Source organism: Rhipicephalus sanguineus, chromosome 7, assembly GCF_013339695.2.
Source record: "Rhipicephalus sanguineus isolate Rsan-2018 chromosome 7, BIME_Rsan_1.4, whole genome shotgun sequence".
Lineage (NCBI taxonomy): Eukaryota > Metazoa > Arthropoda > Arachnida > Ixodida > Ixodidae > Rhipicephalus > Rhipicephalus sanguineus.
The window spans coordinates 165,802,842-165,815,812 of NC_051182.1; the positions used below are offsets into that span (position 1 = coordinate 165,802,842).

At 44.8% G+C, this 12,971-nt stretch overlaps 1 protein-coding gene across 1 annotated transcript in view; it reads left to right on the forward strand.

Moving 5' to 3' along the window:
* LOC119400482 (RNA binding protein fox-1 homolog 1-like) overlaps window positions 1-12,971 on the forward strand; it is a 412,311-nt gene that overhangs the window by 311,296 nt on the left and 88,044 nt on the right. Inside the window, 1 exon segment of the mRNA XM_037667541.2 lies at window positions 11,505-11,636. Within this exon segment, the coding sequence (XP_037523469.1) occupies window positions 11,505-11,636 (132 nt within the window).

Below are 12,971 nucleotides of genomic sequence, written 5' to 3' on the forward strand. Positions count from 1 at the left end.
GACCTTCTTCTTATTTCTGTCCTCATCGCGCGGTCGTTAGCGTTATACGCGTCCTTGTTCGCCATTCTCGGAAAACAATTATCGATCCTCGAGCGGCGCTAAGAGCGCGCCCTGTACCGCCAGTATACGCTTCGGCCAGAGCAGACGGCCGGTTGGGGCACGCGATAAACAGAAAATGCGTACAAATGATGCGCATTCGTACGCACAATAAGCGCAAACATTCATTCTCTTTCCTGTAAAGAGCGCTTTCCCGCAGTCTCAGTTTCGTCCTCTCCGCCCGGACTACACTAGTCGTTTGGAGCCGAGCCGAATCCGCATTCGAGTCGGTCATGCTTGCCGTACGCGGATCGGCTGCATCTTTCTCCCTCATTGATCTTACTCCGGAGCAATCATGAACGACGCAACGACATCCGAAAAAGAAAGGCGGTACGTGCCTGTACACATTCCATGAATTTTAATTACGCCGGGTATCCATTTTTAATCCATTCGGTGTCGTTCCGCAGCCGTGCGCAGCGCTCCTTTGAAGTCGCCTGGCAAGCCGCGGAGTTCCTTTTGTTATTTCCGCTCCTGCGTCGAGAGATTTCCGCTACAAAGTCGGTTCGATTTTCCGATTTTTTTCTTCGTGCGACCCCCCCCCCTTTTTTTTTCGGCCGATTCGCCTCTCGAATAAATCTTCGCAATGCCCTCTGGGTGAAGCGGTTCCAGCATTTTTCTTTCGTCTGCGCAACTCTTGGGGGCGCGTCTAGGAAACGATCATATTTGCTCGCCTTTGATCTGGCTAAAGAGAAATGTTTGCCTGCGGATGTTTTCCCCCTTTTTTTCTGCGCGCGATTCTATTTAGATCGAAAAAAAGAAAAGAAAAAAGACGACGGCAGTTTCGGCAGCGCTCGTGGGAAGATCGTTATATGTTTCTGTAGCTCGGGGAGTATCGAAATCGAGCTCTGTTGTGTTTGTCGGGGTACTTAGCGTCGGCGCTCTGTATTTATTATGAGCCCAAATGTTGCGCGCGCCTCCTTTCGAGCGGATTCTGGATAATTCAGTCTACCTCCACGGGGAGGCTTTGTAGACGACGAACAGGAGAGCGATATATCGACCTATTTTCGTGGCAAGATTTCGCCGCAGGCGACCCTTTTCACTTTTTGTCTGGGCCCTTTCTCTAAGTTTTTATTTTCGAGTGACACGCGCTTCTAATACGATGCATCGTTATTATTATTATTATTATTATTATTATTATTATTATTATTATTATTATTATTATTATTATTATTATTATTATTATTATTATTATTATTATTATTATTATTATTATTATTATTAACCCATATATGCTCAGTGTCCTACATATAGGACGCTTCTTTGATGCACTCTAACATCGCTATTTCTTTAGCAGATGACTAGCGCCTCCTACAGCACATCAAGCAGGCCTTATTCTCAGCGTGCAAGCTTAGACATTGCTAGCTTTTCATGCTGTCACGTGCCGACCGCTTTCACCGGGCAAACGCGTGCTTTGTGTGAAAGACGTCATGGAGAGGAAGAAGTGCAATGTCGGTGTGCACGTGAAATGTTTCAAGGCTTACCACCCCGCACACACCACCCCTGATGCCCAGTGACCTATATATATATATATATATATGGCGGCTTTTAGAAACACGTTGTTGCGTTTACCTGGTAGTAAATAAAGAACTTGTGCTTTCTTGTGAGAGTAGAAGAATACTTTTTCTAAAAAAAAATATTTGTTTTGTCACTTTTTTTTTAGTTTGGGCATATATGGGTTAATCCGTGATAAGTATTGCATTGGCAGATGATTATTGCCTTCAGCAGTCACCGCCGCAGTCGAGAGGTATTATTTGATAGATTGTTTCGCGTTCATGCAGGTTTAATAAACCTGCATAAGTACGCAGTGACGTATTTATGGAGGCAAGATAAGGAGAGAGAGTGAAAAGAAAGCTGTCGCAGTGTGCGAACCGTTTAATGCAATAATAGCACACATGTGTAATTTATTACATTGTTCTAAGAGCAGTTAGCCAACTTAGTCGGCATTGAGCCATTGCTGTATGGTGCCGTACGAGTAAATGCGGTAACTGTTATTTGGTCTCAATTATAGTGTTTTGTATATGTGGTTTGCACGTCCTATATATACACACACAGAATAAAAACATCTTACACCTAAAAGGGTGTAAGATGTTACATGTTGCAAGCCTATTTGCACCCTTTTGGTGTAAGACATTTACTGTGTGCTATACATGATGAGAAATCACTGAACACGAAGTGTAGCTGCAGCGGCATTTGTTCAGCGATTTCTCGTCTCTTTTAGCCTCCGTCTTCCACTGAAATTCTGTCTCGTGTTTGAACGCATACTCTGTTTGACTCGCATACTCCTCGTCACTACAAGTCTCTCGATGTTTTATTCAAAGTTTTTTCTCTGAAGTTGATATTTTTTAATGCTGATTTAAAGGCGTCTTCTGAAACACCGACTCACTTTCCATAGAATGTTTGGAATTAACAGTAACAAAATTTTAAAAAAGATAAAAACAAAGAAAGCAAAAGGAGAAAGTCCAGTTTAGTACCCATGGATGGAAGAGGGCGGACGTTAACGTACTTCGTAAGAAAAGACAGTCTAAACACTGAGGATGTCATTTCATTTGGAGGTAACTCAGAAATGAGTCGGAACAGATGTTGCTAGTGCGGAGAACTACATTTGTAAAGTTCAATACAGATAATGGTGACGGCGGCTGGCGAAGTCCGTTGATGCAACCTAGCAAGACTATACGCATTGACAAGGTTGTGAAAGCGGCTTCGTTACGACATGATTCAGTGCAGTGGCACGTTCCCTGTGATACGACCCGTGCTCTCGAAACGGTCTTCCCCCCGAACTCTGTGACGCAGAAATTTCGCCTGCTTGGTGTGCGCCCCCCCCCCCCCCCCTCTTTCTTTAAGAATCGTCGACCATTCGTTCTCAGTGCACTCGCTGTCAAGACGCTCGGAGGTTGGAAGGGGTCGAAAAACCGGGAGTCGGCGGGAGTGGCCTTCGCTATCCGTATAAGCCGTCGCCAGCCGCAGCCAAAGCTGAAACTCGAGCTGAGTGCCAAGTTTCTCAGGGGCTGGAAGGGCAGGGGAAAAAAATCGAGAGCAATGAAACGGCCAAGAAAGAAAGAAGGAAAACCGTTCCAAGTCATCAGCTCCTACTTGGCTGCAGGAGCGGGGCACCTAATGTGGCGTATAATATTATCGCTCACCTTAACTGAATCATTGTTTCTTGCTGCAGTTTATCATTAGCGTTATCTTATTTTCTCCTCTTTCTTTTGTCACCGCCGGAGATTTTGTCCGTTACTTGGTCTATTTATCAATTCCCCGCACTTAGAGTGTAGTCGCCGCCCTCTCGACTCTCGTGCCCCCGTAATCCTTCTTTCTGCGGACGAAGAAATTTTCGGGGGTGAACATTGTTGATCGCGTCTTCTTAGTTTTTTTCTTTTCATTTCTCGCAACATCGGTCGTCTTCCGTTTTTCATCGACTTTCTTTAAACATCCTTTCTTTTTGTTGTTTCGCTTCTCTTTGTCCCCGTTTGTTTATTTATTTATTTATTTATTTATTTATTTATTTATTTATTTATTTATTCTACGACAGTTGACAGGACTGCTCTTTTCGATGTGAATATCACTCTGCTTTTTCGAATGAGAAAACAAAAACAAAAAACAGAACTATAGCTGGTCTTGCAGTTCGCAAAAAATGGACGTGGTGAGAAATGTGGCGGAAGATACAGCGAAATACGTGCTGATTTTCTTTCTTTCTTTCTTTCTTTCTTTCTTTCTTTCTTTCTTTCTTTCTTTCTTTCTTTCTTTCTTTCTTTCTTTCTTTCTTTCTTTCTTTCTTTCTTTCTTTCTTTCTTTCTTTCTTTCTTTTAGGGGCGAAGCTCCTTAAGGCGGCACCCGTTCGTCTCTCGTAGTCGTAGTAGTCGTAGTGCGTAACCAGTCGTAACGCTAGTACCAGATCTTGACCTCCAAGGTGGTGCTGGTGGGAGATTTTTCCTGTGCGTTGTTGAACAATAAATTCGCAGCGTGCGCGTTAACTAAAAGCCGAATTCTTCTGTCTCTCATTCCCCATTAGCAGCCATTGGCATGTTCCAGTAGGAAACGTTAGTAGAAGTAGAAGTGTAAGTGTTAGCTAAAAGCCGACTTCTTCTGTCTCTCATTCCCATTAGCAGCCATTGTTTACCTCCAAGATAGTGCCTGGTGAGATTTCTCCTGTGCGTGATGAAACAATAAAAATTTTGTTCAAAACGCCGTTGATTGATGAAATAAACCAACGAAAGACGCCAGATGTTTTGTAAAAGCAAAACGAAAGAACGCCAGATGTTTCTAAAGCAAAACGAAAAGACGCCAGCTGCTTAACGAAAGACGCCAGATGTTTTCTAAAGCAATGGTTTTCTAAACAATGAAAATTCACAGCGTACATGTAAAATTAAAGTGAGCTGCAAGTCGTCATAACTCATCGAACCTTTAGTATAAACGCGCCCGATCTCACGTCGGTGATGATGTACTGGGCAGAATTCACGGAAGATTCACGGTTTACCGATGAACCTCCGCAGCTTCGCCCACTCATCATCATTCACTCCGTGGATATGCTGTGATTTTCTTTCTTTCTTTCTTTCTTTCTTTCTTTCTTTCTTTCTTTCTTTCTTTCTTTCTTTCTTTCTTTCTTTCTTTCTTTCTTTCTTTCTTTCTTTCTTTCTTTCTTTCTTTCTTTCTTTCTTTCTTTCTTTCTTTCGTTCTTTCTTTCCCGATGTCCATATATTGGCGTCCAAACGACGCTCATTGCAGGTGATCGAAGGACCTCTAAATTTCTTTGCGAATCAGCGAAGACATTGCCACGTGAAAAAGAAAACTGAATAAGCAAAGAGCGAAATCATCTGTCGAAGATAGCCGCGAAGAAAATACCGCCATTAATTTGGTTTCTATGATCACCCAAATTCTTGTTGCGCTTCCAGCTTTGACTGGACTCCTCCGTGTGTATCTTTACATGATCCGAAGTTATGTAAGTTGATTTTAATAAATGCGTTAGAAAGTGTGGAGCAGTGACAGTCATGGCCGTAGTACTATATTGATATCGATAAAAGGTTTTGAGAAAAGCTTTTGAAAACGCTCTGAAGACCGTTCCCAACGGTGTAACGCTTTGCCAATTTTGGCGGATGCCTTCGACGAGGGTCAACTATAATATTGGGACCGGAGTAGTTTTATCTTGGTTGTTTTTTCTTTTATATATCTGTACCTTTCTCTCTACTGCAGCGAAAAACAAAGCAACCGCGTTCTCTTGTGCTGCAATATCTGCGCGACCGCTACTTTACATGAAAACGGAAGGCGCTTGTTTACCACTTTTCGCATCATATTTGTGCAGTGCTTTTCGGATATCGAAACAAAATACTGCTCTCCCCAACAATGTTAAACAGAAACAACGAAAACCGGAACGTTGGTTTCTATATTTTCTTCACTTGCACTGAGCGTTGTCAACGCCAGAAAGATGCTAAAAAAAAAAAATGAAAGCAGGGAGCACTAGGAAAGTTGGAGCTATACGACAAAAAAGGCGTCCAACGCATACTTTCGCAAAACACGAATCAAAAGCGCGGAGTCGGTCAAATAGGGAGCGAGTTTGCATCTGTACCTTGGGCGTCTGCTTAGCATTTTATTAGGTTTTCCGAGACCAAGTGCTGCAAAGTGCGACTGCAAAGAGAGAGAGAGAGAGAGATAAAAGCGAAGGAAAGGCAGGGAGGTTAACCAGGCTGTACCCGGTTTGCTACCCTACACGGGGGGAGGGGGAAGGGGAGAAAAAAGAATAGAGAGAGCGAGGAGGAAAGAGGGAACAAGTAATACGCGCACACACAGCAGTGTTCACCGCATACACACAGAGAGTCGCAACTGAGAAATATTTGACATCGGTTCCTCTGCGAGATGTTAAAAAAGGTTTGCAAGGACTGGCTCCAAGGAATCGAGAACTTGCGATTGCAAAGGTTCCGCTTGGATCCCGCAGCCAACGGAGCTGCCTATTTTTCTTGCAGTGTATTTTTACGTAGCGCATGTAACCAACACCACCTCAAGTATCGACGAGGCAGAAGAATACGCACATGGGGCGCTGCCTCGCAGTGAAGCGGTGCGACGTCGCGAACGCTGGGAATGCGTATGAGAGCACACCGGCAGAAGCTGCACAAATGAGCTTCGTCTGCTTTAACAAAGAGACACATTCTGGCATTTCGTGTCAAGATTGCGCAGCTCGATTGTCTGCGCTAGGCAGCTTCCACGCCGTGCACCTGTTTGCTCGGTGTGCCAACGGGATTGCTTCTTTTATTCGTGAGCACGGAATACCGAAGAGCGCAAACAAAAAGGGCTAGAAGGAGAGGACCATAACGAACGACTGTTCTCTCTCTCTCTCTTTCTGTGTGAAAGAGAGAGAGAAGAGGACAGGCAGCAGGGAGGTTAACCAAACGAGTCTGAGAATTTCATAAAATACACCCAACTGGTGCTCGCGAAACGCGCTCGGCCTGAGCTTTACTGAACTATTTACCGAATCGTTTGTGAAAGCAGGCGACGCGGATGCGTAGGTTGCTTGTATGTGACAAGAAAGAAAGGAAAAGCGGACAGAGAGGCGCGTATCATGTTTGGCAGTGCAAGGGGACTTAACGCGCGAGTAGCAGAATAAGATGGAAGGATGGCGCTTTCGATCACGCCTGAAATGTGTCCCCGGAAGTGTAAGAGAACTAGCAGTACACATTTGAAGTTTTAAGGCGCGAATAAGACACGGACGACCTGTTTTTAGCTCGCGCTGGCAGGACCATTTCCAGCCTTCTCGAAGGTAGCGGTGTTATCAAGGTGTTTAGATTCGTAGATGATTTTTTAGTCCTCATTGACAAAACGTTCACGGACACCGACCAAGTCGTCACTAACACCTTGACAACTTTTAGACATGTTTTATCTCCCTTAATAGTGACACACGAACTTTCGGTAGATTCGACTATAAGATTTTTAGACCTAAGATTGTTTTTAGCAACTGACCATGCATGTTGGCAATATGAGCCTCGTGCAAACAAACCACTGCTGCCTTTTAGCTCGTCCCATTCTAAGCTTGTTAAACGTAGCATCGCCAACATGTGCCTGCTGAATGCTTTCAAGAAATCCTGCCCACACAGAGCAGCTGACAGTTTCCTCAAGCAGGTTGACCGTCTTGAGGAGGCAGGCTACCCTCAGCACATTCTGGTGTCTGTGGCGGAGAAGATGTTGAGGAAGTCGCGGAACCGCCACGAAAGTGAGGAGCCGCCCCAGAGCAATGTCAAACTTGCTGTGATTCCCTATGTACACCGCGTATCCCACAATTTGAAAAAGATCGCCGATCATGTTGATGTAAAGGTGGTCTTCTCTGCCCCGTTAAAACTCTCCAGACTCTGCAAGATGACTAACCCTTTCCTCAGGAAAGCTCCGGCCTGCATTATCAACCACAAGAACAAGTATGTAAGCTGTCAGAAGGGCGTGGTCTACGAGATCCCCTTGTCGTGTGGTAGAAGTTACGTTGGCCAGACCGAACAGTGCCTGAATGACAGGCTAAGACAGCATAATAATAACGTCAGAAATGGCAGAGAGGGCCACCTCGCGATACACTGCCGGGATTGTCATTGCGTTCCGAACTTAAGCGCTTGCGCGGTAGTCGGCCGAAGTCCAGATAAATCAGTGCGACTAATTATTGAAGCTAAGAAAATAATCGAATCAGGTGATCTATGCGTCAGCGTTGCCTCCATTTCATTATCACCAAAAGAGTTACGCTACTTGAATGCGACTGCGCATTGAGGCACGTTGACGGCGCGCGTGGTGTATATATATGTTCTGTGCTCTTTCGAAATAAATCTATGTTGGAAGTGGCGCTCCGTGTGTGTGTTCCTATTCTTCGTCCGTGTCTTATTCGCGCCTTAAAACTTCAAATATGTTAAACCAACAAGCCCAGTCTGCCATTCTCACATAGCAGTACACGCGTTGATTTGTAGGCCTTCGACGCGCACCCGCCATGTTCTAACCAATTCGTGTCTCGGCGAGGAAAGATTAACCGCCCTGTTTTGCTAAACTGCACGGGGGAAAGGTAACGTCATGCAGAGAAACAGCGCTGCTTGAAAACACGGACAAGAAGGAACACGCGAGGACGGGCGCGCTGTCGTCGTCTTTCTTGTCCGTGTTTTCAAGCAACGCTCATTTTCTTCATGATGGATTTATACCAACCAGCTCGCGTTCAAACTCTTTTCAGAGAAAAGCAAGTTAACAAGATAAGATGGAAAAATAGATAGCAGAAATAATAGCGCAAAGAGGCATGCTTAACTATGTGACAATTCGTCTCGCAACTAGTCCAAGCTAATTAACGCTCTGCTGGCGTTGTAATACCCTCTGACAGTTGCCGTGTTGTCGAGTCTCTAACCCGTCTCCGTAACAAGGACACAGATGGTGCGGCAAAAGAATGAGCGAGTTTTAGTGCCGCGTACGTTGCGTCCGCGACGGCGTTGCATGCGTACGAACTCCGTTACGGAAAAAAAAAAGTACGCACTACCAACGCCTTTTCTATTTAGAGGAAGCGCTGGCAATATTCGCGATTGGCACTCATTTTGTCGGCGTGCAACACTTACTTAAGGGATGCGCTCTTTTTATCGCAAAATCGGGACGCATGCGTTGCCCCTTCACTTTCTGTTGCCAGAGGAATCGTACCGTCACGTTGAATAACAATGTGTTTTTCGTCTGAAAAGGCTCGAATTGTCAGAACCCACTCCATTTTGCGACGTGTAGAAACGAACGGCGAGCTTTATCAGCAGAGTCTAACGGAATGAAGACAAGCCTATATAAAAGGATCGGCGCAGCCTCGAAAAGCGGTAAAACAGCGGCGAGAGGTGTTCGCTGTGCCAATTGAGGGAGAAAGATAACGGGGCTGGAAGAATATTGGCGGGTGTCGCTCCTTTTCACCGTCTTTCTGAGAAGAAGTAATCTTTTCGCTGCTCCGCGCTAACCTTAGAGAAAAAAACTGGAAGAGAAAAAGATCGTGCGAGGAGGGCCAGGCGTGCTATCGATGTTGCGCGGCCAAAGTGGCTGCTGCTACGCGTTTTTTTCTTCGATTTTTTTTTCTGCGCGCTCGCTTCTGCTCGGGCCACCACCAAGGGTGCCGAAAAGCGAGGATGGTGCCACGGTTCATCTATAGAAGCTAAAAAGAGAGGGGAGAGGCCCGCAACCAAACGCAAGTGCGTAATCAAATACCAGTGTTCGCCGGAGGGCAGCGGCGTTTCATCTTAGCCCGCATCCTTTTCCGTCTAAGGAAGCGAAGGAAAAACCTCACTTCGCTCCGTCTCTACAGTCTTTGTCTGATATCGTTTGGCGTCTCGTTTGTTTTGCGTGCTTTACTTACTTTATATTTTAGTCCTCGAGTCGCGGCCATTCTCTCGCCCATTTCTGCCTCCTTTCGCTGGTTTCGTTTTGTTGTTGTTTCTCTTGTTCTTCGCGGATTTCTTCTTCTTAATCATTTTGTCGAGTAATTTTGTTCGCTACTTCGCCCGAGGGAAGCCTAAAGCGGAAAAAAAAACGGAGGAGCAGTCTCGGAATGCTCTCAAATTCAATTCCCTGCTCCGTAGGCCCTCCTCCCCGTGTTATTATTTTTTCTTTTGGACTGGCCCAAACTTTGCGTTTGTACACTATAATTTTTTTTTACGTTGACTTGCGACTATGTAGGCGCCATCTATGGGCAGACCAGTGAAGGTCAGAGGTGAACGCTAAAGCGTCATTACGCTGCTTCGTAATCTTCGGGAGAAATTGGCGGGAAATTCGTCGCGTGAGCAACATAGTCGCGATTTTCTTCTTTGCGTACGTTTATCGCCGTCTACGTGTTTTAAGCTGCTACCGTTGTTTTTCTCGTGACAAGAACACCGAATGACACACTCGTTCGTCTATCCAAGCACTTCCGGTCGAGAAATTAATTACAGTTTTCCGACAACCAATCAGTTAATTAGTCCACTAATTAAGTTACAACTCTAATAACATTTCATTGTTTGTTGTTCTTTCAATATACTGTCAGTGTCAAGGAATAAAAGTGAACTAGATGCTTTGATTGTTCTTAATGTGAAACTCTGTTTGGGTGTTGTGGATTAGTCGCAAATTGTGAAATGTTCGAGGATTATTTTCCACATACGTATTAAATTCGACAGAGAGCAGCTCACAGGCTATAGTCGGTTACATCTAGGGCTCCGTGTTTTCGGATAAATCCGAAAAAATTCCGATAAACACTCTTTTCTGACAATGCCGATTTATCCGATAAACTCCGATTTTAAAAGGGCATTTTCAACGTTCAAAGAGCATTTTCAAAGCTGAGAATCATCAATCGAAAAAAGCGCACCTCCATCAGCGGCAGCAACCTCCTAAAATATGCTTGGGTCTATAACAACAAGCTTTAAGGTTGTAATACGAACAAATTTAGGCGTTTTGTATTCAAGTAATTGTGCTTGTATGTATATGTGTTCGTGCGTTCAGACCTTCCAGACATCTAAAATACACCTAGTGTGTTCGAATGTTTTCGTGTTCAGATATATTTTAATCTAAGATCTCGGAGTATTGAGAATAATAATAATAGTAATAATAGGACCTTTATTTTTTATCAAGAAGATGAGGGAGGCTGGGAGAAAAAGCTGAGACGCAGCTTGACTAGCTCCTGCCTCCGCCAAAAGTACACTTCGGCGAGTTTACAGCAGTGCACGTCAACGGCCTTACTAACAGGGTCAATGAACAGGAAGCGCGAAAAAATGAAAGGATGGAGAAACAAGATGGAGAAACAATGCAGCGCATTTTCATTGGAAGTAAACTTAATAAGAACACATTTCCGACAGCTTATAATGCAAAATTAAACACCAAATTTTGGAGAATTGGAGATATACGTGAAATAAACTCCGATAAACGCTGAATTTCGTCCCAAAAAATAAACTCCGAAAAACACCCTCCGAATTTCAAGAAAAATGAACTCCGAAAACACGGAACCCTAGTTACAATCAAATAATAATGACAAGCTCCGCCCGCAGTACTGCGGCGCTCCTTTCAATCATCTGAGCAAGAGAGCCGTGCTTGTGGTTTCCGTTCTAACCACAACTACTGTTTCTCTGCTAATGTAAATACTACGCTTATTATGAATTAAAAGTTCGTCGTCCCTTGTTAGAATATTACGTTTCGATCAATACTTAGTGTCGTAAACATTGTTGAAATTTGCCAGAAAGTTGAAGTATTCGGCCGACAACTAGCGCCACGAACATGTGCCTGTACGAGGAAGTCACATACTTCAAATACATGTGACGCGCTTGACGTCACGTAAGTAAGCGATCGCAAATGCAAATTGTCTCTGGGTGGGACAGCGACGGCTGTTGTTGGACATTACATTTATGCTCAGGTTGTAACCGGCTATATGTATAGTTACAGCAGAATGAACCGATTGCGTGTTGTGTTCTTTTGATGCGCAGCACATGGTGCAGACCCAGATGGCGTCCACCTACCCCCAGTACGTGACCCAAAATGGCGGCGAACGGGCCGACGGGAAGGACGGCTCTTTCGCCCTGCCCATCGTCACCACGAACGGCGTCGAGCAGCAGACGGTGAGCTGCTGCTGCTGCTGCTGCTGCTGCTGCTGCTTTCAATCACCCCGTGCTGATCTGTGTGTTCAACTTGCCGGATCGCGAAAGGCCAACTGTTATTTTATGCGCGTACAAACGGGACTTTTTGAGAAGTCGAAACAAAAGGGTTTTTTTTGTTTTTATTTTGTGCAAGCTATTTAATCGTTAGAAATCGTTAGCGCGAGAGTTTAGACTACGGGCCAAGACTGAAGATGGTTGTACTCACTTTATAATTTTGTTTATAGTGTTCTAGATACTGTGTATGCAGCAGTGACACTTTGCTGCCTTTAGTAACGTTTTCCGATTCCAAATTTAATAACGGCGAATTTTAAGATAAGAGACGTGGCATTGAGCTAAGTCTAAAATATTATTGCTTCCTTTTTTTAGTGTTTTTCAGGGTAGGTGGAAAAGGATTATTTTTACGCAACCAACCATGGCGACGTTCCAGTTTTCTTTCTCTGCTTAGTCTAAAACCACCCTCGTAAATGTGCGTCAACATATTTTCCGGTTTTTCGAAGCATTATTTGCATAAATTTTCAAAAGTTCGCAACATCTACATCTTTAACGGTGTGAACGTTCCAGCAAGGTACAGACGCATGAGCCTATAGAAAAAGAAAGGCACAAGAAAACGGCTGGTTCTTTTCTGTGTGTTCGCATCTGTACCGTTCTGGAACTTTTCCACGGCCATCATGTTCCAACTGGCCCAGAAATCCACGCTATTCACCTGCACGTTTGCTTCGCAAGAACGATGCCTCTAAGTCTTTCCTGTGCGGCCTTAGCGCGATCCGGACAAGGCTGTGCACACAGAACGGCACCTGTGTGCTATGTTGCCGTCTTTCGTATGTGTACACGTCGCCGACAGTGCTCAGGCCTCGAAAGAGACACGTCATAACAACATCTGACTTCGTTTACCGATCACGTATCTTGGATTTGCGATCAAGTCGCTCAGTAATTCCACCGACAACAACCCTGCAAGAACTTATGTACTACGGCGTTCTTTCTTTTTTTATTGGCACAGTAAAACACAGGATAGTAGCTCAGCTAACCCGAGACAGATGAATGGGACCTCGTTCTAAAAACTTGCAGAGGATACCTAAGTGTATTATCAATGAGATGAGAAAACGTTTCTTCTGGATAGCTTGTTACGGAGGGATGCTGCGCTGTCTGCTGTGGGGATACCCCTCCCCTACGCCGCGGCTGCAAGTGGTTGCTGTAGCAGTTGGCCCCGGTGTCAGTTCCGGTAGGAGAGGTCCCGTGCTTTCCGGACACGGCTTATGCGGACGCCAGCTGCGTGCGCGCGCTTTCGCCAACCTAGCC